General features: G+C 37.5%; 13 protein-coding genes across 13 annotated transcripts; 8 read left to right on the top strand and 5 right to left on the bottom strand.

The window, feature by feature from the left end:
• Positions 1-155: 155 nt before the first annotated feature.
• Positions 156-1,949, top strand: B0P05DRAFT_579980 (WD40-repeat-containing domain protein; the record flags this gene model as incomplete). Its single annotated transcript, XM_051581981.1, has 6 exons — positions 156-386; positions 452-1,029; positions 1,076-1,217; positions 1,317-1,494; positions 1,550-1,649; positions 1,715-1,949. 6 exons carry the CDS (start codon positions 156-158, stop codon positions 1,947-1,949), a joined length of 1,464 nt encoding a protein of 487 aa, XP_051433712.1.
• Positions 1,950-2,212: 263 nt separating this feature from the next.
• Positions 2,213-3,032, bottom strand: B0P05DRAFT_147477 (copper fist DNA binding domain-containing protein). Its single transcript, XM_051573072.1, has 2 exons — positions 2,749-3,032; positions 2,213-2,700 (listed from the first exon to the last, which is right to left on the bottom strand). The coding sequence occupies exons 1-2, from the start codon at positions 2,809-2,811 to the stop codon at positions 2,476-2,478; spliced, it is 288 nt and encodes a 95-aa protein (XP_051433711.1). The 5' UTR covers positions 2,812-3,032; the 3' UTR covers positions 2,213-2,475.
• Positions 3,033-3,271: 239 nt separating this feature from the next.
• Positions 3,272-3,814, top strand: B0P05DRAFT_546859 (40S ribosomal protein S29; the record flags this gene model as incomplete). The annotated part of the gene is made up of 3 exons (XM_051578814.1): positions 3,272-3,334; positions 3,572-3,671; positions 3,731-3,814. Coding segments are annotated over 3 exons (172 nt in total), but the record flags the coding sequence as incomplete, so codon positions are not given.
• A 123-nt stretch (positions 3,815-3,937) lies between these two features.
• B0P05DRAFT_546854 (uncharacterized protein) lies at positions 3,938-5,042 on the top strand. Its single transcript, XM_051578813.1, has 5 exons — positions 3,938-4,203; positions 4,251-4,376; positions 4,438-4,708; positions 4,756-4,889; positions 4,959-5,042. Exons 1-5 carry the CDS (start codon positions 4,201-4,203, stop codon positions 4,965-4,967), a joined length of 543 nt encoding a protein of 180 aa, XP_051433709.1. The 5' UTR covers positions 3,938-4,200; the 3' UTR covers positions 4,968-5,042.
• A 5-nt stretch (positions 5,043-5,047) lies between these two features.
• B0P05DRAFT_579978 (major facilitator superfamily domain-containing protein) lies at positions 5,048-6,161 on the bottom strand (the record flags this gene model as incomplete). The annotated part of the gene is made up of 3 exons (XM_051581980.1): positions 5,048-5,091; positions 5,116-6,103; positions 6,159-6,161. The coding sequence occupies 3 exons, from the start codon at positions 6,159-6,161 to the stop codon at positions 5,048-5,050; spliced, it is 1,035 nt and encodes a 344-aa protein (XP_051433708.1).
• A 1,887-nt stretch (positions 6,162-8,048) lies between these two features.
• B0P05DRAFT_579977 (delta-aminolevulinic acid dehydratase) lies at positions 8,049-9,047 on the top strand (the record flags this gene model as incomplete). The annotated part of the gene is made up of 1 exon (XM_051581979.1): positions 8,049-9,047. The coding sequence occupies one exon, from the start codon at positions 8,049-8,051 to the stop codon at positions 9,045-9,047; it is 999 nt and encodes a 332-aa protein (XP_051433707.1).
• A 122-nt stretch (positions 9,048-9,169) lies between these two features.
• B0P05DRAFT_472505 (Endonuclease/exonuclease/phosphatase) lies at positions 9,170-10,740 on the top strand (the record flags this gene model as incomplete). Its single annotated transcript, XM_051574684.1, has 3 exons — positions 9,170-9,915; positions 9,963-10,260; positions 10,324-10,740. 3 exons carry the CDS (start codon positions 9,170-9,172, stop codon positions 10,738-10,740), a joined length of 1,461 nt encoding a protein of 486 aa, XP_051433706.1.
• B0P05DRAFT_638491 (tryptophanyl-tRNA synthetase) lies at positions 10,711-11,904 on the bottom strand. Its single transcript, XM_051583687.1, has 2 exons — positions 11,862-11,904; positions 10,711-11,811 (listed from the first exon to the last, which is right to left on the bottom strand). The coding sequence occupies exons 1-2, from the start codon at positions 11,877-11,879 to the stop codon at positions 10,732-10,734; spliced, it is 1,098 nt and encodes a 365-aa protein (XP_051433705.1). The 5' UTR covers positions 11,880-11,904; the 3' UTR covers positions 10,711-10,731.
• A 1-nt stretch (position 11,905) lies between these two features.
• On the bottom strand, positions 11,906-13,197 carry B0P05DRAFT_546844 (urease accessory protein UreG). The gene is made up of 8 exons (XM_051578812.1): positions 12,958-13,197; positions 12,729-12,912; positions 12,666-12,673; positions 12,511-12,618; positions 12,454-12,464; positions 12,350-12,409; positions 12,192-12,297; positions 11,906-12,144 (listed from the first exon to the last, which is right to left on the bottom strand). The coding sequence occupies exons 1-8, from the start codon at positions 13,176-13,178 to the stop codon at positions 12,027-12,029; spliced, it is 816 nt and encodes a 271-aa protein (XP_051433704.1). The 5' UTR covers positions 13,179-13,197; the 3' UTR covers positions 11,906-12,026.
• Positions 13,198-13,491: 294 nt separating this feature from the next.
• Positions 13,492-14,562, bottom strand: B0P05DRAFT_572613 (uncharacterized protein; the record flags this gene model as incomplete). Its single annotated transcript, XM_051581450.1, has 1 exon — positions 13,492-14,562. The coding sequence occupies one exon, from the start codon at positions 14,560-14,562 to the stop codon at positions 13,492-13,494; it is 1,071 nt and encodes a 356-aa protein (XP_051433703.1).
• Positions 14,563-14,713: 151 nt separating this feature from the next.
• Positions 14,714-16,374, top strand: B0P05DRAFT_546827 (Thiolase, N-terminal domain-containing protein). The gene is made up of 4 exons (XM_051578811.1): positions 14,714-14,808; positions 14,884-15,112; positions 15,163-15,520; positions 15,573-16,374. The coding sequence occupies exons 2-4, from the start codon at positions 14,953-14,955 to the stop codon at positions 16,291-16,293; spliced, it is 1,239 nt and encodes a 412-aa protein (XP_051433702.1). The 5' UTR covers positions 14,714-14,808; positions 14,884-14,952; the 3' UTR covers positions 16,294-16,374.
• B0P05DRAFT_546822 (uncharacterized protein) lies at positions 16,375-17,708 on the top strand. Its single transcript, XM_051578810.1, has 4 exons — positions 16,375-16,527; positions 16,583-17,001; positions 17,055-17,147; positions 17,198-17,708. Exons 1-4 carry the CDS (start codon positions 16,407-16,409, stop codon positions 17,621-17,623), a joined length of 1,059 nt encoding a protein of 352 aa, XP_051433701.1. The 5' UTR covers positions 16,375-16,406; the 3' UTR covers positions 17,624-17,708.
• A 1,082-nt stretch (positions 17,709-18,790) lies between these two features.
• B0P05DRAFT_546820 (uncharacterized protein) lies at positions 18,791-20,187 on the top strand. The gene is made up of 4 exons (XM_051578809.1): positions 18,791-19,376; positions 19,434-19,512; positions 19,571-19,869; positions 19,920-20,187. The coding sequence occupies exons 1-4, from the start codon at positions 18,956-18,958 to the stop codon at positions 20,012-20,014; spliced, it is 894 nt and encodes a 297-aa protein (XP_051433700.1). The 5' UTR covers positions 18,791-18,955; the 3' UTR covers positions 20,015-20,187.
• The last annotated feature ends 7,001 nt before the right edge of the window (positions 20,188-27,188 follow it).

The raw sequence follows: 27,188 nt of genomic DNA, 5'->3' as shown, positions 1-27,188 counted from the left end.
AAAGTGATAGTGAAGTAGATATTGATAGTTTCGAAGAACCAGTAGTTGTGGTAGAAAAGACTTTTCGGTCGAAAGAAGCTTTATCAAAAGAGACACGAAAGTTAAGAAAAAAGAAGCAGTTTTCATCCGATGATGAAGTTAAAATAACGCGTAACATGAAGCAAAAAAAGAAAAAACTAAAAGAAGAAAGTGATGATGAGGAAAAAAAGCAAGTTGAACCAATAAAACCCAGTTCTTTTGATGATGGAAATTTGGACGTTGATGGTGTAGATACTGATGATTTGCTAGAAGAAATTGAACAATTAATAAAGCCTCGAAAAACAAAAAAGAAAACAAAACGCATCATCAAAAAAGCGTCTGTTGAGAAACAAGGCACACTTAAAAAGGTATGCTTAATTGGATAGATATGTATTCATAATTTGTTCTTTCAATCTAGTTTTTTCGAAAAAAGATATCAGATGTATATGATCCTGTAGCTATCAAAAATCTCAGCCTTAAATATCCAGATGCTTACTGGCGATTTCATGCTGATTCAGGCTATTCTATGATCAATCAAATTAACAGCGACCACCCATTACAAACTTTACCACTCGATATCAGCGACCAAGGTGCAATTACAGGTATGACATTGTCTAATGATGGTAATCTTCTTGCGACATTCTCCAATGTGGGTGTTATCAAGGTATGGGATATACAAGATGATTTTCATTTGCTCCGTAAAATTCGAGACTCAAAAGAGACACATATTGATGAGTTTTATTGCGGCCGCATCCTTGAGTGTGGACTATTAGTAACAGGCGGAAAGTTAAAGGATCGCTATCGCTGGTCTGCTGAAGATAACGATAATCATATTCTACCATGCCCTATCAAAATTTTCGATTTAGTAACCTGTGAACGCGTTGCTCAATTAGAAGGACATTCCGAAGAAATCTTGTGTATCAAGGCTATTCAGTTTAAAGGCAAAAATTACTTTATCTCAACAAGCCAAGATGGTTATATTATCAAATGGGAAATGGACGAAACATGGACGTAAGTGTAAGAGAGCATATACGTTTGTTTATGTAGATATAAATAGAAAACTACAAGAATCTACACCTATGACAGATGGCATCACTTGTATGGCATTTACTGTGAGCTTTGTGCCTAATACAGGCAATAAATACTTTATCGCCGCTTGTGATGAACATCTTCGACTCTATGACTTTGAACAAAGCTCTGTAAGTAAGAAGAAAAAAAGATAGACATCTGTATTCATTCGAGACTAGCTCCTCCAAACTTTTGAAGATATTTATTCTTCTTATTGTGATTGTGGCAAGTTTATAAACTGGATTGACCAATCTACAACATTGGAAGAAATGGAGAAACAAGTCAACCAACTTTCTGTAGACGATCAGACAACGGATGCAATGGATGTAGATCAACCAAAAGAAACAGGACCTTTCACCTGGTTTATCAGTCGAGGAGCAGAAATGTGTGATGTGAGCGAGGGTGTTTGTGAGTAGAACGTTAAAAAAGAGAGAGAGAAATTCTTGGTTTAACAAGTGTATAGCTTCCAAACCAAATACATGTACCTTGCACAAACTAGTTTATCCTACCACAATTGGAGGCAAATTTCGGTTAGAAACAGTTAAACGATTTACACATGAAGAGTGAGTCTATTTTGTTGTTGTTTTTTTAAAAAAAAAAGAGAGACATGGCTAACCTATATATCTAGTTATCATTCAAATTCTTGGCTAGTCAAGATAACATCTAATGGTCGATACATACTAGCACCTACTATTTACGGACAGATCTTTGTGTTCAATATAGCCTCTGGTCAAGTATCAGCCATTATCAAAGAACACCAAGACATTGAAGTAAGAGATGTTATATTTCATCCTTACAGACCACTCATCTTTTCGTGCGGTGATGATGGCTATGTCAAAGTGTATTCATACTTTGAAGCATAATAAAAAAGAGATTTATTATAATGGTTCTTGCTTAGATAACTCAACAAGAGTATCATCTTCCTCCCTTAAATGAGGAGAATTGGCTGATAAAGAAGCAGAATCAGGACGGAATCCACTGTAAATCTGATTCATTAATTCTTCTGAGCTCTTATTGGAGAACTCGCCCAAAACAGCTGCCTCGTCTACCAGATCTTCTTTGGTAGGCTTATAGATGGGTGTATCGCTATCAATGTCATCGGATGGATCGTGAATAGGTATTGTTAGATGACGCAAACTGAGCTTTTGTAGAGGAGACTGATGAAATGGCAAACTGGATGATGATGAAGAAGGGGAAGATGTATGTTGCGCATTGTAGACTGGAGGTGTAAGTGAGCCATCAGAACTACTTGATGAGGCAAGTGTTTCTTGCGGTGATTTAGGACAAACACAGTATAGTTTCGGTCTTTCGCACTGAACACAAGAAGTAGAAGCTAGTGTCGCATTATGATTATTTCTCTCTGAAAGTAAGCTGTTTGGCTTTTGTGAGTCATTGTGCTGCTGAAATTCTATAAAGCAATAAACAACTTGTTTTACTCATGACTATGCATGACTTGCCTGAAATGTCTATTCTATTCAGGCATTTACACTTTACATGCACATGCTTTGTTCTTCTCAATAAACGGCAGTTCTCGCACTGAGAGACAGGTCTACCTTTTCTTTTAATCTCTATTAACTCTCTGTCATTATGTGTACATTTCGACGAACGATGACCCTATTTTTGATTTTTATGAATAAGATTAAAATCACGACTCATCAATACCTTTATGCATTTTATACAAGCATATTTCTTTTCGATGCCTTCTGGGGTTGTGATATAGACCATTTGATGGTTAATAGATAGAAAGAAAATGTATATTTATTTGTTATTAATTTGCTGCTAAAAATGGTCAAGTAATACCACGTTGGTTTATAAAATATTGATTTGATAAGGAAGTAAATATAAAGCGGGGAAAAGAGAGTAAAAGTAAACGGACCAATGCTGCCTATATAAATTATTATAATAGTTGGGGGATTTATTATATAATAATAATAAAGGAGAGGGTCAATGCTCTCTGTTATCATTTTCGGGGCAATGGCCTGACATGCGGGAATGAACAACTGATACAGCGAGAAAAGCAGTCGTATTCGTTCTCCAATCATATCAGAACAGAAGCTAAGCCCCCAAATACAACAAACCATACAGCAAGAAAAAATTTTTTTTGCAAGCGGCAATAAGTGGTACCTTTTACAAAGGGAATTGTCTTTTTTTCTTCTTTCTTTCTCTTTCTAACTTATTATATCATCATGGCTCACGCTAACGTTTGGAACTCCCACCCCAAGACCTTTGGTAAGGGCTCTCGTCAATGGTAGGTGTCTTTGCTTTTTTTGTGTAGTTTGAGTTTGTTCAATACATATGAATTCGAGAAAGAGAAAAGAATATGTCAGCATAGGATTAAAAAAAAAAAGAGTGAAAGAGAAAAGAAACAGAAATAGTTCAACAAAAAAGAATAAATAGATTCCTGAGATACTCAAATCGATTTCATCATGATTGAACAAGCCAATCGAAACAATAAGTGTACTAATTTTGCTTCTTTTTTCGATAGTCGTGTCTGTGCTCACCGTGCTGGTTTGATCCGCAAGTACAACTTGAACATCTGTCGTCAATGTTTCCGTGAATACGCCAACGATATTGGTTTCCACAAGGTAAAATTTTAAAAGCAAAAAAATTGAATCAATTTCACAAACTGACATGTCTCTTTTAGTACCGTTAAATACAAGACACTTTACCTTGTCAAAGATAATGGGATTTTAAATAATAAAAAAAAGTAACTTCTATATACAAGCTATATTAATCGAGACATTATATGATGTAAACATGTTTCTCTTGAATATCTGAACCCCCAGTTATATCTTCTTTGGTTATAAATCAATCTCGATCATTTTGCATGTTTATTTCTCTTTCTTTGTCTTTTATTTTTAACATGGAAGATTATAATCATTCTTTAACTAGTCCATTGATTGCTGTCACTTCTGCTTTAGCAGCTGTAAGGATTGTGCAAATATTTGAATTGTAACTTATGCTTTGTTGTAGGTTGCTTGGCTCATCTTGTTTATTGGTGCTTGTGTTGCCGCATTCCATGGTGTTGTTTGGTGGATCATCATTTTTGAACTTGTACTTGTGGTTGGTATAATCATCTTGCTAGGGATCAACAAGTTTGGACCCTATCACAATATGGTACGACATAGATGTCAATGTGTACAAGCAACTGACTGTTTATTTAGGTCTATCTTTTCATGGCCGTCAGTCTTGTTTACTTGACCTGGCTCTGTCAATGGTGCTTGGACTCCAATGCTGAAGGTGGTGCTAGAGCTGCTGCTGCTGGTGCTGTCATTTTGATTATTGTTCAGGTAAGCAAATTCATTTTTATGCAAAGAAAAAAATTATCCGAGACATTGAACCCTTGTCTAGTTCATTTGGGCACTTGAATTGTCTGCCCCAGGTGGCGGTACTCGCTTCAGTAGTGGTAGCTGGGGTGCTGCTGGCTCTGGTGCTGCTAACTTCGGTCATCGCTTTAGTAATGCTGTTCGCCCTAACACACACACTGGTTCTCGCCATCATCATCACAATAAGCATTACCACAACAAGGAATTGCCTCGCCGTGGTGTTACTGATGAAGAAAGCATCGGTGATGCCTCTTCTGCTGATGCTGACTTTGAGCAAGCCACTGCTTTGCATGATTGTAGGATAATTGATCATGTGCAACATATACTGACGTATATTTATTAGATCAAGCAAGTCCTGAAGATCCAAACGAACTTTCCTTCTCCAAGCACGAAACCCTTGAAATCTTGGATAAGCGAGGTAACTGGTGGCAAGCTCGTAAGCAAGATGGTACCACTGGTATTGTCCCCAGCAATTACGTAAGTATATATATATATATATATATATGTACATGGCGTATCTTGTTTTACTTATTTTTTTCTGTGTAGTTTCAATAATAATCTTACGCATTAATGATAATTTATCTTTTTCTTCTTTAATATTTAATAAAGTATATTTACATAAAAGATAATTATGCCTATTCAGCCTTTTGAACCTTCTTTACTTTCTTATTTGAAGGAGCTGTCAAGACGGCAGTCCAAGTACATCCAACCATAGCTAAAGAGCCTAAAGCATAACAAGCACCGGGACCAAAGATCCAATAGAATCCACAGGTAGCAATGGGGCCAAATGCTCTACCCAATTGACCATAGCTACGGAATTCACCCATAGCACGTCCCTTTGTCAACGGATCATCCGTGTTTTTGACCTGTTCTTCATGGCATTGCAGACTAGCCAAACTTGTCAAACAATTGACCACTGTGCCCGAGGTAAATGCCAATAAACTCACACCTGCATACAACCAATAGACAGGTTCAGCAGCCTTGACAGTATGTGCCAAACAATAAAGACCCAAAACACAGGCAACCATGCCTTGAACAACAATCATCTTTTCACCAACAGCTTGGACACGACGACGAACATAGCCGCCTTGAATCAGAGCAGAAACAATACCCATATAACAGAGAAGTTTACCTTGTTGCATATGGCTATAGTCCAACACATCAAATGTCAAAAAGACCAACGTGAATTCCATTCCGGAGAAAAAGAAAGAAAAGATACACATGATACGCTTCAGATAGGTCAAGTCCAAAAGGCGACGGTGGATAGCCTCTAATGTAATGGGTTCCTTGGGCATTTGAACTTGTGCTGGTTCCACTTGCTGACGGAAATGGATTGTCTCTGGTAATGCGGCATATAAATAAGCAGTTTCGATTAACAACAAAACTAAGCCTACAAAAGCAGCCATAGAGTAAGGATAGATACCGAATTGAACAAGGGAAGGACACAATACGCTCAAGTCAATAGAAGCGAACCAGGCGCCAATAGCAGGACCAATCGTGAAGGCAATGGCAAATGCAATACCAACCAAGGCTAAACTCTTGCTTCTCTTTTCAGGTGATGTAACATCTGAAATGATTGAAATACTGAGCTGAACATTACCTTCGCTTAGACCAGCAATGATGCGTGCAATCAAGAACAAATTGAAATTTCTAGCAAACAACCAAACCAAGGTAGACAAAATATTACCAATCTTTGCGGAAAAAATTAAGTCTATTATGCTAATAGTATACTATGTTCATGCTTACCATAGTATATAACAAGACCCTTCTACGACCCAATCGATCACTTAAACGTCCAATAATGGGCGAGACGACAAACTGTAGCAGGGAAAATAGTGATCCAATCAAACCGCCTAATAAGACAGTATCCCACTTATCCACAGCACCTGGTTTTACCGAAGCGTGTTTGTTTGTCACGATCAAATATTTGAATTTTTCCAAGACTTGGAGAGCATAACCGAGCAAAGTATCCTGCTGTGTTTTAGCCTATAGAGTCTTACTTTTTTTTTAGTATTATTTTACCTGTTTGCCAACTGCTTCAGTCTGATAATAATTTAACAGTCTTGGAAATAAAGGTAGAATAAGCGTAAAAGCGAACAAGTCAATTGCAAGTGCCATAAAGACGACACGAACAATACGTTTTTGGTCTATTTCGGCCATCCTTTTGAACGAGTGAAAAAGAAAAGAAAGAAAGAAAAGAATAAGAAAGGAGAAGAGTACAAAACAAGTATTTAATGTTTAGAATGGAAATGATGAAATTAAAAGTCCATTATTTTTACGACACGGTGATGATTACCTTCTTTACTGGGATTGAATCGTATCAGAAAATCCACAATCCTGGTCTGCCATGAACACAAAGTGACATTAAAGACATGCATTCATTGAATCTTGGGTACAGTTTCGGTCAGATGTAGGTACTTGTAGTAACCTTAGCTTGTTACTTATTGGGTATTACTAAAGATAGGATTAAAATACTCTTATTGGAGGCTGAGTTGACATAAATCATGCAGGGCGTAAAAGGAATATAACAGATACAGTTCAGATGAACTTGATTCCATTTCCCTTGCTGAAAATCGTTTTCTGTAGCTTCGTGCTACAGCAAAATGCAATAAATAAAATAGTTATTTTCGACATATCTATTGTTTATTGTTGTTGTAGAATGTTGTCCTAAGCTATGAAACATTTAGACTCTGCTTCAAGAAATGCAATATAATGCATAGATCCACTTTTCTCATCAAATAGATAGTATTAGAATTTGATTTAGATAATGATCATTAACGCTTATAAAACCTGAGATAACCATTTTTCCAAAAGAGGCCACCTTTGATTTATATACCAAGAAACATTAGTGGATTCTATTCAAACAGTCAAAATGAAAAAAAATGCTTAATAATTACATCATTGAAATATCACAATGCAATAGAAAAAAAAAAGAACCTTCAGGAACTATTTTGCTTTTACTCATAACTCCACAAGTAGTTTTGTTGCGTTTTTCATCATATTCAATGTATAATGCAGTTATTTACAAATTTCATCTTTATGCTTCTGAAAAAAAATTCTTGAAGTACTATGAAGAATCAAATTCAGTTCTTCCTTAGTCAACTATGGTCTATGCTATTGATTATCTAAAGAAAAATTCAAAGACTTTACAGTGAATTTGCTTGTATGGTCGTCAGCGTAATAGTCTTCGTGAAAAGCAACGCGTTTTGTTTGTTTGAAGTGTATCGGTCTAATGGATAATACAAAGCTTTATGGTTTGTTTTGTAGCAAAGTATATCTTGTCTCGTAACCAGCAATAAAGGCGAGGGATTCTGGTGCATAATAATTGTCTGCAATGTGTTCCGATAAACATGTCTTTTTTTTTTCAACTAAAGCACACTTGAGTAACATATACATGGCTTTTTCTATCTACACAATAGAATAAGAAAATAACTTATAATTACCATAAACCCATTGTTCTTGATTCGTTTCATGCTGACAAACATGCTTATGCTTTATGCGTAAAAAAAAAAGAAAAACCAGTAAAAGGTTGAGAACAGAAAAGAAAGCGTCACACAAAGAAACAAAGCCTTGAACTCATCAAAATTCGAGTTTCAAATCTCTTTTTCTTTCTCACTCTTTAGTCTTGTAATACCTATGGCCAGTTATAAATCTATACTTCACGGTGGCTACCACTACCCTTTGTCACGCTCATGGCAGGCAGAACGAGCATTAACAAAAGACATGCTCATGTACCCCATGTTCATAACCGATGATCCAGAAGCACTTGAATCTATTGACTCTTTACCTGGACAATACCGTATCGGTATTAACAAGCTTCATGGTTTTGTTGAACCCTTAGTAAAGAAGGGTCTCAAATCTGTCATTATTTTCGGTGTTCCCTTGAAAGAAGGTGTCAAGGACCCCGTGGGTTCTCGTGCAGACGACCCTGAAGGACCTACTATCTTAGCCGTTAAATTATTACGCAAAAATTTTCCTGATTTGTTTGTTGCCTGCGATGTTTGTTTATGTGAATATACTTCTCATGGTCACTGTGGTTATTTACGGGAAGACGGCAGTCTAGACAATGACTTGTCAATCAAGCGTCTTGCTGAAGTGGCTGTCAATTATGCTAAAGCTGGTGCTCAATGTGTTGCACCATCTGATATGATGGATGGCCGTATTCGTGCTATTAAAGAAGGTTTGATGGAAGCTGGTCTTGCACATAAAACCATGCTGATCTCTTACTCGGCCAAATTCGCTGGTACTTGGTATGGACCCTTCCGTGATGCCGCTAATTCTGCTCCCTCATTCGGAGACCGACGCTGTTATCAGCTGCCTGCCAATGCTCGTCGTTTGGCTCGTCGTGCTATCAAGCGTGACATCGAAGAAGGTGCAGATGGTATTATGGTTAAGCCTGGTACGCCTTACCTTGATATCGTTAGAGAAGCTTCTGAAATTGCAAGTGATCATTCTATTTCTGTATACCAAGTCTCTGGTGAGTATGCCATGCTTTATCATGCTGCAAAGGCTGGTGTATTTGATCTCAAGACGGCTGTGATGGAAACAATGACCGGCTTTTTACGAGCAGGCGCTACCCTTATCCTGACGTATTACACACCTGAATTATTGTCATGGTTAGATGAAGACAACTAACGGATAAACAGATACTTCCGGATTGCATATATTTTGACACGGAGCCTAAACTTTCTGAATAATACATGGCAATAAACATTTTAGCATGCTTCTCTTTCTCTTTTTCTCTCTTTCTCATTGCAATGGATTCGCTTCTTAAAGACAAAGCTGAAGAAAATACAGAAAATGATCATTATGAAAATATTGCTTTCATACAACCGCAGCATGCTCGAGATCGACGACATAATCAACAAGAATTGGCACCTCTTTTAGTCCAATCTTCAAGGAATTCTTCAACTGAATTTCTTGTACAGGATGAGGAAGGTGACCTAGAAGAGGAAGAACTGGTATCTCCTCCTATTGTTTCAGAAAAACATCGCAGGTTTACTCAATGTTGCTCCGGGGCAAGATATTACCGAAAAAAGACATGTCTTGTGGCATGTCTTTTGGCTACACTTTTACCCATTATTGCGTTTGTCATTTTTTCCGCTATTTATTTTTCGCCTGTTTCACTGCCTTCGATACCTGAAACCTCTCAACTTTTATCTGCTGCAACGTCCATTCGTTTACTGACATTAAATATCTTTATGAGACCACCAGGCATTAAGAACAACAAGAGTGATTACAAGAATGATCGTCTAGAATACATTATTCAGCATATCCTGCCCTCGTATGACATCGTCACCATTCAAGAAGCATTTGCATTTGCTAATCGACGTATTGATCATTTACTTGCTGCTGCCTTTGATCAAGGGTTTTACTATCATGTCTCTTCTCCTAGACATTATCCTTGGGAACTCGCAGGCGATGGTGGACTATTGATTTTATCAAGATTTCCTATCAAGAAATCTAATAGAATTGAATTTTCTCGAGGCGTTCATTCAGACTGGTATGTTTGCAGACATCAAACTGCATTGTGCTCATCATTACTGATAGGCTTTCATATAAAGGTGCTCTTCATGCATTGATTGAATTGAATTCTACCTATATTCATGTTTATACAACACATACTCAAGCATCCTATGATAACGGGGGCGAATTAAACTTGGATGATACCAAAGTAAGATTAAGCCAGTTTGCTGATGTACATGAGTTCATAGCAGATACAGCTAAAGATGATACTCATCCTATTTTGTTGATGGGCGATTTGAATGTTGATGCTGCAGTACATAATGGCTCACCTATTGATACACCATCTTACAGCAGCTCTTTACCCTATACCATGATGATGGATGTCTTGAGAGGAAGAGGAACTGATTTCAACCTGATTAACAAAGATCCTTCAAACCGCACACAGATTCAATATGCTAGTACATGGCGCCTAGACAACTTGACAGACATGGCATATAAAACATTTGGATACCACCCTGTTACATTCGGCGATTATCACCGACTTGAGAATGGCACACTTGTACCTGCAGAAACAACGTTAACAAGCCATAACCAATTATTGACTGTTCAAAGCATCGATAGAATATTATGGACTGGCAATCGAGGTCATACAAATATGTCTTTGGGCAATGTCACTGTAGAACCTTTCTTTGTTAACAAGTCACTCTCTCTACCATTTACTCAAATATCAGGTAAGCTATATATATATATATATATATATATATACACAAGTTACCCTCATATCTCATTTCTTTTTGATAGATCATTATGGTTTGAGTGCTATTCTTTACCCATAATAATAAAAATCTATTTATTATCTTAGACCAACAGCTTTATAGACTTGTTCCATTGTCTCATTGGCCACACTGTTGGCTTTTTCAGCACCCTCGTCCAAGACTTGTTTGACATAGCCTTGATCTGCTTGTAGACGCGCCAATTCAGATTGAATGGGCTGCAATTTCTCTATGATGGCTTCTGATACTTTGTTCTTGAAATCTTTTGTGCTTGTGATATCTGCAAATTCTTTAACAGCATCTTCAATATTTATATCACGCATAGCAGCATAAATGTTTACTAAATTAGACACACCAGGACGCTCAACAAGGTCAAAAGTAACACCTCGAATACTATCTGTGGTTGCTTTTGCAATCTTTGATTGAATCACTTGAGGAGAATCAATCAAGTTTAAGCGGGAATAGTCAGAAGGATCTGATTTTGACATTTTTGAAGTGGGTTCACGTAATGACATGACACGCTTAGCAGCGGGAGGCACAATGACATTGGGTTTAGGGAAAACATAAGTAAATGTCTTGTTGAACAGTCCAGCGATATCTCTAGCCAGCTCCAAATGCTGCATTTGGTCTTCCCCTACAGGTACATGCGTACCCTTGTATAATAAAATATCGGCTGCTTGTAATACAGGATAATCAAACAAGCCCATCTTGAGGCCTGATGTCAATGTCTCGTCTGTGAGTGATTGTGCATGACCACTTGAAGGAGCCTTTTCGAGTTTAGACTTCCATTGAGTCATACGTCCTAACCATCCAACAGGCGTAATACAGTTGAAGATCCATGCAAGTTCAGCATGTGCTCGTACTCGACTTTGTTCAAATAAAACAGATCGTTTGGGATCTACACCACAAGCTAATAAAGTAGCAGCCATATCAAACTTGGCTTGACGCAATGTGGCTGGATCTTGAGGCATGGTGATAGCATGAAGGTCAACAATACTATAGTAATTTAAAGGAAGCTCTCCTGTGACGGGATCGGCTTCCTGGAGTCGAGCCCAATTGGCTAAAGCACCTAAATAGTTGCCAAGATGAGGTGTGCCTGTGGGCTGAATGCCTGAAAATACTCGACGAGTTTTCTTTACTGTTCCTGTAGTAAGTGAACGCTATATCAACACTAAATGAGCAACTCGTCTTTAGTAGAATCAAAGTATACCTTGATCAAGGTGCTCATTGCAAGGTATAGGAAAAAAAAAGACCCCTCCCTCCTCACAGGATTATCTTTCTCCGAGCAAATGTATGTTCGCTTGAAAAATTAAGCGAGAAAAAAAAGTCAATGCTGATCATGCTTCATTACTGTACAATAGTTTATTGTTATAATTTAAGAAGGAGACTCCTTGGCAGCACCACTTGCACGCCATTCACCTAAAATAAGCGAGATAATTTCGTCCATACCAACACCATTCTTAACTTGGGCGAATACGGTAGGGCCATCACCTCTGTTATACAGTAAGGTTATGTTTTACATAGTGATTTTCTACTCTACCTCATCTTTTTAGCATCACGGGCCATCACATCAAGATCAGCACCAACAATAGGTGCTAAATCAGTCTTGTTAATAATCAACAAGTCGCTTTGAGTAATACCAGGACCTATTTTCAGAAAGAAGATGAATACCAATCATCTTCATACTCTACAACATACCGCCCTTTCTAGGTACTTTATCACCACCAGCAACATCAATGACATAAATAATATAGTCAGCTAGAAATTAGGTTAGATAAAAAAGTGATAAGATAACGGAATACCTAATTCTCGGCTACACAAAGAGGTCAATACACGTTTAATACAGCACTTTAACTTACCTATAGTTAGCAGCCAAGTTGTCACCTCCAGATTCAATCAACAACAATTGTGTATCAAACTTGCTATGAAGGGTTTCTAAAGCATTGAGGTTGGCAGATACATCTTCACTATAAACTGTTATTAGTTGATTGGTTCCCTACTTTGATCGAATTACCGAATAGCCTGCCAAATAAGAAAATAATTAGAGACTGAAGGAACGCGTCAATAGATAACTTACAGCATGAGGACAGCCACCTGTTTCAATAGCAGCAATACGATCTGTAGGCAAAGCAGCATTACGAATCAAGAATTCGGTATCTTCTTTAGTAAAGATATCATTCGTGACAGCAGCAAGAGAGTATTGATCACGAAGACGTTGGCATAAAGCCAACATTAATGCAGTCTTTCCTGAACCAACAGGACTATAGGGCCATGATTAAACAACTTACTTACAAGTTTGCTCTTACCCTCCAATACCAACAGTGAATGCTCTTTCTGACCAATCACGGTTATCATAAATAGCCTTAGGACGTTCTTGATATAATCCAGGATGATCCATTTGTTCATGCGTGTGACCGTGTCCATGAGAGTCATGGTCACCATGAGTGTGTACATGTCCGTCTCCATGATCATGAAGAGCAGAAGTATTAGAAGAGGGATGTTCTTCGAAGCGGCAAGTATCAGTCATGTCTATTCTTGAGAAAAAAAGTGATAAAAAAATCGGGATGTTTCGTGCTTTATTTAAACTTTTCTTATGGCAATGATAAGCGTATAAATGTTCGGCGCACTAATTGTGACCTTTCTTTTCCTACACTTTCTGTGGCATACCAAAGCTTTGTAGTCATCTTTCCTGCCTGCTGATTGTTACACCACCGCTTCAGGAATTGAAGGCTAAATAAGGAAAGTGCGGTAAAAGGGGCAAATATACCTTAAAGAAAAAAAACTAGCCGGGTTTGATCACTTGTATATATATACTTTCTCTTCTCGTATATTTTATTTATTTAATGTAAAAACAATTTCTTTACATGAATAAGATGTTCAAGAGGCTTTCGTTTGTAGACAACATCAAAGAGTTCTTTTCGAAGTTCGGGTATAAAGAGATGACCATCATCATTGATTTGACAGACCAGTAAATCCATACAGTCATTCAATTCTTCTTTGCAAATGCAATAATACTCTTGATTATAAATAATAATAACAATACCTAAATGGGTTGTAGACACTTTGATCAGCAATAAAATAAACTGATCTATTGAAATGGGTTCTTCATCATGCCTTGGCCACCATGCCTGTGGTATTTCACTAGGATCATCCAATTCACACCATAAGGCAACAAATACTTTATATTTTAGCCATGTAGAATAGTTGTTGCTATTAAATTTATGTCTAAACTGTATAATACTATCTTGCTGTTCAACATTCAACATGTCAATACTTGCTTGAATGTCAAGAGGTTTATCGAAGTCTGCATAATCAATCAAGCATCGGCTGAGGTCAAAAAAACCTTGAATTTGCTCTAGGTACCTTAAATCTCGTAGTGAATCGAGCTGAAAGTGAAAGTCAAGACTGTAAAGGCATTCAATAGGTTGTGAATAGACAAGCATTGTTTTCATTGTTCTTTTCGAGCTCATAATCAGGTTAAGATAATGAACATGTACGCGAAGATATTGTGGTATATAATTGGGCTTATAAAGCATGATGTTGATTTCATACATGTTTGCTACTGACTTTAAATGACAGTACATGATTCGATTGGCTGTAAGAAGCGGTAAGGCTTTTTCGCAATAAGAAGACGAGAGTTGATAGACAAGCGAGAACAAGAACTGCGAGTGTTGTGCAAACAGCAAATCAACAACCATTCTCCAGCATTCCATATTGAGTCTTCGAGTGATCCGCAGCAAGTGCCAGCTCATGTCATTCCTGTAGGAATGAACGTGATGGTGAGGTATCCAAGAGATAGGGTCAGGTTTGAATACACTGATATTTTGATCTCGTTCCGTAATATAGCAAATGGTTTCTCGGAGATTTCTACTGCGTCTCTCCCTGTTCATTTTACTTTTAGACAGTCGCATTTTGGTATGAAGAAAGAAGAATGAACTAAAGATTGTTTGTCATGCAGTAGGGTCGAGATTATTTTTTATTTCTTGTTATTATTGGCCACTTTAAAAAAAGTTCGATATGCTTTGGTTGCATGTACCCCTTTTGTGAAAATGATATCACAAACAAATGTTGCTTGGTTCTGTAGCCTAAAGTCGAATAAATAAGTAAAAAAAAAGAGACTCTTTGGTATCGCTTGATAGTTACACACTCAACGAACAGTAAGCAGAAACATATCTTTTTGTCACCTGGGAAAATTCTTATTTTGCGGGGTAAATTATCAAAAAACTTTTTAGTCATGCTAAATACTTGCAAAACGCATATAAATTCAACCTTGCCCTTATTTTGATTCTTTTTCTTTAAATATGTCTTCTTTACCTTTCCCTATCACTTTACCTACCTTAGCTGACTCTCAAGTTACCCGCTTAAACGCCAAGTCTCCTGAAGACGTTGTTGTTGTTTCTGCTCTTCGTACTGCCCTTGCTAAAGGACGTAAAGGTGGCTTCAAAGACGTCCTTGCTGATGGTAAGCCTCGATAGCATTTTGCTGTTTACATTGCTCACTGAATTCTACAGAGCTTTTAATGCATGTTCTCAAGGCTACGATTGAAAAGACTGGTATTGATCCTGCCTTGGTTGAAGATATCACTGTCGGTAATGTTTGTGCTGCAGGTGGTCTTGCTACACCCTCTCGTATGGCTTCACTTGCTGCTGGATTTCCTGAAACTACTTCTGTTAGCACTTTGAACCGCCAATGTTCTTCTGGTCTTCAAGCTTGTGTTCAAATTGCCACTGCTATTCAAGCTGGTTTGATTGAAGTTGGTATTGGTGCAGGTGTTGAATCCATGACTTCTGATTATTTTAACCGTGATATTCCTTTGTCCGAGAAATTATCTCAAGTGCCTGTTGTTGCTGATTGTAAATTGCCAATGGGGTAAGCATGCATTTATGTCGAGAGGAAATAATGTACTTACATCCACTTCTAGTATCACATCTGAAAACGTAGCTGCTGACTATGGTCTCACTCGTGAAGAGCAGGATCTCTTCTCTGTAGAATCTCACAAGAAGGCTGCTGCTGCACAAAAAGCCGGTCTTTTCAAGGAAGAAATTGTCCCTCTCACTGTGACTACGCTTGATAAAGATGGTAAGCCCAAGACAATTGTTGTGGACCAAGATGAAGGTATTCGTGCTTCTTCTACTGTTGAAGGTCTTGGTAAGTTGAAGCCTGCCTTTATCCCCACTGGTAGTACCACTGCTGGTAATGCTTCTCAAATCTCTGATGGTGCTGCTGCTGTTCTCTTGATGAAGCGCAAGACTGCTCAAAAGTTAGGCTTGCCTATTCTTGGTAGATACATTACTTCTTGTGCTGTTGGTGTTCCTCCCCGTGTGATGGGCGTTGGTCCTGCCTATGCTATTCCCGTTGCTTTGGAACGTGCAGGCCTTAAGGTTTCTGATGTCGATATTTTTGAAATTAATGAAGCTTTTGCCTCTCAAGCTCTCTATACTGTCAAGATTCTTGGTATTCCACAAGAAAAGGTGAACCCTAAGGGTGGTGCTATTGCTATTGGTCATCCTTTGGGTTGTACAGGTGCCCGTCAAGTGGCTACCTTGTTCCCTGAACTGAAGCGCCAAAATAAGCGTATTGGTGTCACTAGTATGTGTATTGGTAGTGGCATGGGTATGGCTGCTGTTTGGGAAAGCGAATAGATCTGATGTGTAGGACTCTTTTTAAATGTATAGTATTTGTAAAATAAACCATGATTTAGGTACGCGAGACTCAATGTAACGCGTCCAAAAAAAATGCTTTTTTTCTTTCTGAAATGAACGATAAATTTATAGCTTTGGAGCAAAGCGCTTCCATCGCTGAACAATTATTACAAGAGTTCCTAAAAGACAACATAAGCGAGCCAAGAACTGAAAAGTTGTTTTATCAAGCTATTGGTAGCGTGACATTATATAAATCTCATAAAGCGCTTACTCTATTTTTTATAAAAAGAAACAAGGAGCAATCACTTTGGCGATGCCCTGTTTCTTGATCCCGTGTCTGTCATCTCAAACACTAGTTCTTCTAAAGAAAAGTTTGATCTTGAGCTAGCTGTGGAGAAAATCAACCTTGCTTCCTTTGCGCATAAAGCTTATAAACTCGAAGATTTAAAAACTTGCATTAATGCGTTTTTTGTGTCTGTATCGTCCTCTGCCACTACAAGAGATACGTTCGAGAAAGGGTTTTATGGTACGCTTCGCCTGACTTTGTTGGGACAAACGCTTAGGGAATGCAGTTCTTATGACAAACCTTACAGCTTAAAAGAAGCGATATTAGACAGTTTCCCTTCAAATCCCCGTCAATATTTCTTTGTGGATGGTCATACAGACAATGACAATATTATGAAAGGGTGCTTAATGATACAAGAATCGGTTGGTTTGTGACCTATACCTCATACATGTTGCTAATAATCTTTTGATTGCAGCTGTTAAAAAGGATCAATGACAATCTTGCAGAAAGAATTGGTGACCCCAACGACTTGAAGCAAATGTTGTTTGATTATGTCGACATGCGATATGTAACTTAGTCTCAAAACCAAACTGCTAAATAATATGATTTATTATATAGACTGAAATCCAAAATGCAAAATGGACAGCAAACAACTTAATGGAACTCGATGAAGACATGTACGATCCTGAGGAAGAATTTGACGAGTTGAACGAGGATACAGATGAGGATGAGCAGGAAATGAGAAGAGCAATCATGCAGTCTACTCAGTCTTCAGTTAAAAAAACCAGCAATATAAATTCTAATGCTAGTCCTTTCAAACATACCTCAAGAAAAGCACCTGTTCCTTGGACCCCAGAAGAAATAGATGCTCTTGAAATGGGATTAATTCAGTACAAAAGCCGTAAATGGTCTGATATTCTCAAAGCTTACCCTGTCTTGAAAAATCGCGGGCAAGGACAATTGAAAGACAAGGCTAGGTCAGAAATCAAACGAAGAGAAAGGGATGGTATCGACCTCGGTGGTTTCTATTATGCCAAAAATTGAAGATTGTTATGTGCTACAAAAATAAAGGGCTATGTTTTCACAATAAACAGAAAAATCGCATAAGAAAAGTGTCAGTCATTTCTGTGCTTTTTGTTAAAGTGCTTTATTTGATAACAGTGTAATACAATGCTACTTGTCCTCAAAGCAGACTATGTCAATATTCCTGTGCCAGTCTAGAAAGATTTGAAGGAAAGGTCGCATTTTATGGAAAGGACATATTGATTTTAACAAAGAGCTCTTAGCACTACTATTTTTGGTAATAAAAAAATGCCAAGGAGTAGGGGCTACTGCCACTAAATTACTTGCCTCATCTTCTGGATTAAAATTTGCTCCTTTGGCTTTTGTTGTTTAACAATAAGATTGTCAATAGCTTTATATAGTGTTTTTAGTGCCATTAAAGATAAGAAAACAAGCTTTGTGAACAAACAGGATTCTTTCTAATTTTTTTGTAGGCGTATAAGGTGTCAGTGTTCTATTGTCTCTATCATCCAATACAATTCTGAGTCAAGTATGGTTAAAAAGTTTCTCAATAGAGCTTATACCATTTCTCTTGAACAAACAATTGATATTTCAAATAGTGATCTGATCACCATGGCTTGTTTTCTTTGAGAATTACATGATCTAAAGGAAGAAATCCAATTAACTAAAATGGCTGTAAGAATTCAATAGTATATACATACTAAGCTAATACAATGCTTTCTAAAACTAAGGCCAATAATAGACTTCACCTCCTTTTTGATGTGTTATTTTGACTTTGAGTGTGTGTGTGTGTGTGTGTTTACACATTTATTGAAATGAATGAAGATAAAATCATTAATTAGAAAAGCAATGTAAGGAAAAAGACATGTTCCTGGATATCTGAAATAAGACTGAAATCAAAGCATGATTGCTTTCTTTTTCATGTCAGTTAATCTCAATTATTGATTGAAAAATTACGGAAACGTTTAATTAGTAACAATGACGCTAGTTCATTTCTTATTATTATTAAAGGTATAGTGCAGTAAGTTGCTTTTTATCTTGAATCTAGTGAATATAGACTACTTCTTTTTTCAAGCACAGAAAACCATGAACCATTTACATTCTATTAAACTCATTAAGTGTTTGTGTCACAGATAAAAATCGAAGTGATACAAACGATTTATTGCTTATTACCCAAAAGAAGTAAAAAGGTATTTGAAGGATGTGCTCGTGTGCAACATGAGCAGGAAGTGTATATAAAAGAAATCAATTTTTTTCCTCTTTTTTATACAGTCATCTCTTATTTTTAATTACATTTTGTAATCCTTCCCATTCATTTCAATTGAACAGTTATCAACAAAATTATTGCATAGCATGATTAAGACTCACTTGGTATTGTTCACTATTGCTATTGTTGCTTGTTTGTTTTCAACAATTGAAGCTGCAAAATCTAACAAGAAAACATGGGCATTCCATAACTGGAATAAATATAAAAAAGCTACTGTTGGTAAGCCCACTGTTTGGGATGCTGCTTGGGGAATTCCTGAACACAGTGGTTGGCTTTGGTTCTGGCAAGGTGCTGAGAAAAACAAAAATGTCCTCGTTACCGATCCCTCTAAAAAGACAAAAGATCTTGTGCTTCGTGTCAAATATCCCAAGAACAGTAGAAATCCCGAAGCTAGTCCCGTTGGTGGTCTTGGATTCAAGGCTGAACCTCTCACTATTACTAACAAGGTCAAGACTGTTACACTTCAATACAGTGTTTATTTTGATAAAGGATTTGACTGGAATCGAGGTAAATTAACAATTGAAAAATTCAGAATCCAATTCAATTTAACTAACTCATGAATAGGTGGTAAGCTTCCTGGTTTGTTTGGTGGCCATGGTGAATGTACTGGTGGTGATGAATCCTCTAAATGCTTCACTACTAGGTATGACAAGAAAGGCCAAATGTTTTGAATGTAATAGTAACTAAACATTGAAAATTAGAATCATGTGGCGCCACAAAGGTGAAGGTGAAATTTATGCCTACTTACCGTCATCAGCTCAAAGATTGTCCTTGTGTGATAACAAGGCCAATATCTGTAATCCTGATTATGGCTACAGTTTGGGCCGTGGCTCTTTCAAATTCGCTACTGGAAAATGGACTACTGTTCGCCAAACACTTACTATGAATACTCCTGGAAAGAAAAACGGTTCTCTTTCTTTGTATATCAACGGTAAACGTGTGATTAATGAAAAGAATCTTGTTTTCCGTATAAACAGCACTGGCCGTGTTGTTGGTATCAGTAAGTGGACATTCAGCTTAATTTGAGAGGTACTAACTCATTTATACTAGTGTTCCATACCTTCTTTGGTGGCTCAGATAACAGTTGGAAAACTTCCAGAAACCAATATTCTTACTTCAAGAACTTTAGTCTCAAGCTTTCTTAATCACAATTAAACGTTTTCTTACTCCTTTTTTAAGGAAAAGGAGTAGAACATCGACAATACACATTATCGATTAATGTGATTACATACCCTTTTGTTAGACAAAACTTTTTTCAAATTGAGAAATATATTAAACTTTAGACCTTCTATCCTTTTTTTTCGATTGTTACTTTATATTAAAGTATTGAAGCAATTGCTCCAAAGAAGGTTTTGTTATTTTCTGTATTTTACCTTATGAACAATTAGTTGTTGAAGCTACCTAAAAAATCTGTAGAAAAAATCCTCAAGATAAACTTTTGAAAATCAGGCACTAAACCTTATTTTTCTTAACAGCTTGTGTCATTGTTTTTGTCAATGATTTGTGTATAACAGTGAAACATCAAAGTTAATTGGACTTTTTTAAGCCAAAGACGCGCATCAAGTATCATTATTCACACCTTAGCAAAATGGTTTTGAAAATAGTCAATACCCGTCTGGACATGCATCAAGCGTCTTTTAAAACTATTAAGTTGAACGAACTTTATCTCTTAGAACTGACGAAGCTTCTTTATCAGAAAAATGTAAAGATTCTCTTAATACATTGCTTTAGCTAACAATTCGGCCAAAGAACAGTCAACTACACATAGTCGTTTGATTAAATAAGGATAGTATAAAGCCTGTTCGTATACATATAAATGCTCCAATTACCTGCAAACCATGTGTACTAACATCCATGGTACTTTTAGAGTTGATTTGGACCAAAAAATGAGACATGTAAAATTTGGTCAAAAATGCATTTCGACCAAAGGTAATTGGTCATGAAAATTGTCATTTTGACAACTTTTCACCTTTCTTTCGTCTAAAGAATTTTTTAGTACGTTGGTCTGGTCACTCTTGGTGGCGTTCCGGATTTTGCTATAATCCCTTGCATCTCTTAGGTATCAACAATTGTGTCAAGTGTCAAGTAATTGAAGATATTTTGAAATGGTGTCTTTTACTTGTGGTATTGGTATTGCCATCTGTAGCATTGAACAAGACAAGATATAAAGAGTATTGACTCTCAGGAGCAATGAACGAAAAACTGAATGCTTCCACAAAAGCATTGTCTTGAAGATATTTTATGTGGCTAGTTACTTTGCTTCACATACACTAGTTTCCATCTATACGATGATTTTATTTTTTTCCAAATAAAATTTTGATTTTGTTTTTGATACTACAAGACAAAAAATGGAGCTATCAACAAGCTTAAGTACTCAAAATGTGTGTAAAAATTTATGGTTTGTGGTGAATGTGTTTGCTTGCTAATCGTACTATCAAAACAATGAGATAAGAACAGAAAACCTCGTAAGCATTCTTGCCATATTGGTCAACATTTTACTAGTAGAATTAATGCTTTCTTTAAACTGATAGACTCAGAAAAAAATATCTACAGCTTTTACTATTACAGTAAAGCCAAAAAATCGCGTCTTTATCCAGTTTTAGACAAAAGCTTGATCTTGATGGGGTTGGATGAAGAGACGAATTACTTCTATTTCAATCTCCGACCACAACCATTCTGTATATTGTTCATACATTTACCCTACATTCATGGCTCTTCCCAACTCTCAGCACTTTCAGTCGGTTACGAGGATTGAAAAATCTCCAAACCTAAAAGCCACCCAACAATTAAGATCATATGCTAGTGTAGCAGCTAAAAATCGGGTATCACTCATGCACCAAGGCATCGTTGAACCTGACAAAGATGCAGACTCACCTTTGCGAGAATTTCAGTCGAGAATTTATCGAGCAGATAGCCATTAGGATGCTTTCTTCCATGAGGATGCTTTCTTACTCGACATTACTCCAGTTAAGAAAGAATACACTGATCTCCAGTGTATGTAGGAAATCAGCGCTCAACACCCAAAGATCTACGCTTGCTCCATCTTGAGAGATGGTCCAACTCAGTACTTGGAATTGTATATCGAAAAAGATGATGATGACAATAATCTTATGGAACATGGTGTTTGTTGTGATGTAAGAGAGAAGATAAAAACAAAGAAGTCGATTAGAACTTGTATAGGTTTATTATCCAAAAATATATATATATATCATTTTCTAGCTCTTCATTCTATAGGTATTTATATATGAAGAGATGTCGGAGTAAGTAGTAGTAGAGTTCATGCAAATGACTGTCTCTATTATCATAGACTACTTTAAATTAAATAACGTAAATTATAGATTTCGGTTATAAGTCTTGATCTATTAAAAGATACTTTGTCTTATTCAGTACAAGAGGTTCTTTTATGTCTATTTCTGATGTAAATTGATTATGATATATTTTAGTATGTAAATGAAGACTTATTTAATGTCAGATCATCAAATGCATATAGATTCTATATGTTCACAACAGTGTTGTCTAAAAAGTCGAAATTGCGAATTTTCCCTTGCAAGGCAGCAGATGCCACACTCCGATTTGTTACTGTGAAATTGTCCCAATTACCTTTACGTCCGAAAAGGGTAGTTCTTGAGGGCGTGCAGCAGAGTTTAGCTCCATTTGAAAAGGTGATGTAGGAATCAATACAGAAACCACCACCGGATGGTTTATGGGCGCAGAATATGCCGTCATTGGTATTCCTTCTGGTCCTTCAGAATCAACAGACAACTCCAAGTATCAGCCTTTGGAGCATAACATTCGTTGGTGCGAAACCGAAAACCAAATATTCCACACAACCTGGAACAACGTGCCCACTTGGTGCAGGTATTGCCACCAAACTGGACACACAAAATTTGAATGTGAGAAGTCGAAAGCTAGAATCATATGTTATGCGTGCCATCAATTAGGACACCGCTCGTTTGAATGTCCTAGGAAACAGTCTATGACGCCTAGCAAGTGTTCAAAGAGAGAAAGATCAGCTCTTGGAAAGACCACCCAACCAAGAAAAGAAGCATTCAAGCCTGAAGGGCAAAGCAATATTGAAGTCAAAAGTAGCAACTTTGGCCAGACAGAGATCAACGTCGACAAAGATAATGATGACGATACTAGCGATAGTGATTACGCTCCTTCAGAGAAAGAGAGCATGGAAGAAGATGAATCTGAAATAGAAAGTGGAGACGAGGATATAAACAGGATGGAGATTGAAGACCTCCATAAGGATACTAAGATGTACAGCTTCGGCCAGCAGTTAAAAGATCACCTCGTTATGAAGAAGGGAGAAAGAAGTAATGAATCAAATTTGAATCAACAATCGGACACAAAGAAATCTACAGCACTCTCTTCTGCCTCTGATAATCAGAGGGTAGAGGGTCATCCTTTATAGGTCCGCATCAATGAGTAAGAAAAATATCCTGCGCCACTATGCCTCACTAAACGTCAATAGTTTAGTGAAAACAAACTCCAATAAAATACAAAAAGAATATATACGATACCTTCAAATGCAGAATTTTTCTATATTATGCTTTCAAGAAATTCATGCTTCCACTCCTTCAACTATAGATAGCCTCAACATTCTCTTTCAACCCACACAGTCCCATTGGACCAGTTAGGTGGGCACACTCTCCTTCTCTACCGATTAAAACATCTCTATCATCGACACTTCCTCATCCTTTACATCTGATCGATTTCAACTATGCATGGTTGAACATTCACATCATTTCTATGAGCCTTTCTTTGTTCTTAATGCCTATGCACCGGCAGGCCTTGCTGCAGAACGTCGAACATTCTTTAGCAATCTAACCCAAATGCTCCATGATTTTCGATCAGTTATCTCTTTTAACAGATTAATTATTTCAGGAGATTTTAATCACTCAGTCCTCAGCCACCACCATAATTCGTCTTCAACATCAACGCAATGGTTAGCCCTCTTGCAAGCAAATTTTCAAAATGCTTTGGCCATCAATGGTCTTGACGAAGTTCCCACCTTTCAACGCACCGCCTCAAGTGAATTAGTGATGACTGTCATAGATTATATATACTTGGGTAAAAGTTTGTATCAATGCGCATCAAATTTATCTATTACCAGATTAGGAGCGAAATAGTCAGACTATTCCATATTACATACGTCCTTACTCTTGGGCCAATCCCAGTTTGGTCATGGACTATGGCGTGCCAACCCAGTGTATGCTTCCCACCCTAAGCTACAAAATACATTAGAGAGGAATATACAACATTTGGTTCAAGGATTTGATGAGAATATATCGCCCCAAGAACAATGGGATGAAATAAAACACAAATCCAAGTCAATCATTAGAGGATATTCAGTGGATTACGTTGATTGGCGTACTAAGAGAATTCGTGCTTTAGAAAAGAAACGCAATCGTTTATTACGCACAAAGCCTCCTCCAGACGTTCAGCGCTTAATAATTCCACCTATTGACAATGAGCTACAGATACTAAAACAAGAGCTGGCTGAAATAGCTATTCTAAAAGCTGGTCTTCGCTGGCAAGAGAATGGTGGGTGCAATGCTGGGTACTTGAAAAAAATACATCAGAGTCGAACAACCCAACAATATATGTCTGGCTCCAAGGATAGCAATTCCGAAACATTAACAATTGTACATACCACCAAATCGACAATGCAGAGTATTGTATAACGGTTTTATAAAGACCTATATGCGATTGATGCAGTACCTATGAATCAAATACAAGAGTATTTGGGTAACATTCACTTTCCAGGTAAGGTTAATCAGGATGAAGCAAATCTGCTCCAAATGGAATTTGATTGGGAGGATATTGTCAGAATGACAAAGCGTAGCCCAAAACAAAGTAGCCTAGGTAGTGATGGACTAGGGTATACATACCTTCAACTCTTGTTTGGTTTTCCTTGTTTGAAGCCCCTGATACTCCAGGTATACAATGATGCCATGACAAAAGGAATTTTCCCTCAGTCATGGAAGGAAATCAGAGTGCGCTTGCTACCCAAGAAAGGTGATTTGTCAGAATTAAAGAATTGGAGACCAATTTCATTGATCAACTGTGATGGTAAAATTTTCACAAGGCTCATTACCCAACGTCTAGCTCCTATAATGAATCGAATTATCAATCCGCTTCAAAAGGGCTTCATCCAAGGGCGTTTTATTGGCGAAAATGGGATGTACGTCCACTTGGTTCTACAACAAGCAAGATATGAACATCATCAAGGTGTAGGTTTGCTTCTCGACCAGGAGAAAGCCTATGATCGAGTATTACCAACATATCTTCAACAAGCTCTTGTGTCCCTAGGCTTCCCTACCTTATTTATACAGAGTATCTATAATTTGTTCTTTGATAACTCAATAGCAATCAATGTCAACGGATCCAGTACATCAGCAACGTGGGTTAAGGCAGGGCGATCCTTTGTCCCCTTTATTGTTCAACATCGCTTTGGAACCGCTGATTCTTTCAATCCAGCAAGACCCTACATATCAAGGTTATGTCTCGACAATGAGCACTACATCTCAACAGATCAAGTGCATCGCATATGCTGATGATATCTGTGTGTTTGTCAAGGATGCCACTGATTTTATGCGTCTCCAACATCACTTGACTAAGTATAGTGCTGTATCAAATGCAAGATTTAACAAGCACAAGACGGAAGCTTTCTCACTGAGTGGAATCAAGTCAGAATCTTGGGAATCTTTGATTTTGAGTCACGATATCGAAACATACTACCACCATCATTCCCCTTCTGCTTTTCGATACCTTGGCTTTTATATGCCATACACAAATTCTCAACGGAATCGTGTTCAGGATATGTTATTGGAACAAGTGCGTACATGGGTTCATGGTTACTCTCAGCGTTACCTCTCGCTTCAAGGAAGAGCTACCGTTGCCAACACTTTGATTTTATCCAAAATTTGGTACTGCTTGCGGCTGTTTGCGCCTACCAAGCGATTTCTGAATGAACTTTGTTTGAGTATCTATGCTTACGTGTGGCAAAAGAAGTTTCCTTATGTTTCTTTTGACCAGTTATGTCTCCCTAAGAATCAAGGTGATGTAGAAGCTCTCAACCCTATCACATAATACTTGGTGCTGCAGATGAGATGGGTCTTTACTCTGTTTAGTTCGTCTAATCTAACTACTCAGCTCCGAGTGCTTATGGAAGAACACTTTGGCATCATGTCTCCGGATGCTGACAATACATTGCTACCCTTTTTCTCTAGAACTCTTCGCCGTCATGATCTTTGTCATCCCACTTCAGTTGTCAATGGTATTTATGCTGCCTTTGATCACTTTGTTATCAACTTCAAACTTGATAATGTGCCTCTAGCCAACTTGCTTTACTTTCCACTGATTAACATGTTTCAAGAGGTACCTCAGAACCACTGGCTTCATCGACATTCAAAAGTACCAGCATCTCTCTTCTTCCTCTTTAGCGAACAGAGTAACCAGTTATGCCTGAAGGTTCGCTATGAATATGGGACATTGCCAGGATTGTGCCATCAGCTCTTTATAGACGTTCTTCGCAGACAAACAGTAAAACTTCAATCTTTCCTGTGGCAATATATTACACAAGATGTGACACCATCTACTGTCTATGTCTATGATGCTTTGACCAAGCAATTAACTGACACAAGATTGTGGCGCTCTTTCACTTCTAGGGATTTATGCCTGCATCCTTATGAAGACAAAGCTAGATCCCAAATAAAGGCTTCTCGTACTTTACTCTTTCCTCCCTCCACAAGATCCTCACTCTTCAAGCCTTTCCCCCTGCCATTACAAACCGCTCCAAGCTTGTATCCATCGTTGCGATAGCTCAATGGAATGTCTGGAAATCCTATTCAAACCTGATTCTCAACCAGGTTGCTTTTGAACATTCTTGTATCATTTCAGATACAATTTACCAGGTAGCCTTAGCTACAAAAAATTCCTCCTTGCTAAAATAACCCTGATCATTGTATGATCTTTACTTCGTCATTCCTTACTCCTGTTTTTCTACGTCCCACCTCTCTGTGATGTGTGACTAATCAACAATTTTGTAAATAAAATCCAACTACAAAAAAAAATTCACTCCACATCACATTATTAACAAGCCTTATTTTGTACTTTGTGTTTTTTGGTGCTCTAAATAGCATATGACACTTTCCAGAAGTTTGTAACTAACATGTCTTATAAGCCATCAAGAGTAAAAATACTTAAAGCAGGGCTCAGACAAACCATTTTTTGATGCGATATTGCTCGGCAACTAGAATATCAACAGGGCTGTTCTTTTTCGCTCAAGACATGTTATTCGGACTTCATAAA

Source organism: Gilbertella persicaria (assembly GCF_025201335.1).
Source record: "Gilbertella persicaria strain CBS 190.32 chromosome Unknown B0P05scaffold_26, whole genome shotgun sequence".
In the NCBI taxonomy this organism is placed as follows: Eukaryota; Fungi; Mucoromycota; class Mucoromycetes; order Mucorales; family Choanephoraceae; genus Gilbertella; species Gilbertella persicaria.
The sequence above is the reverse complement of the archived record's forward strand: the minus strand, read 5'-3'. Positions and strand labels throughout refer to the sequence as shown.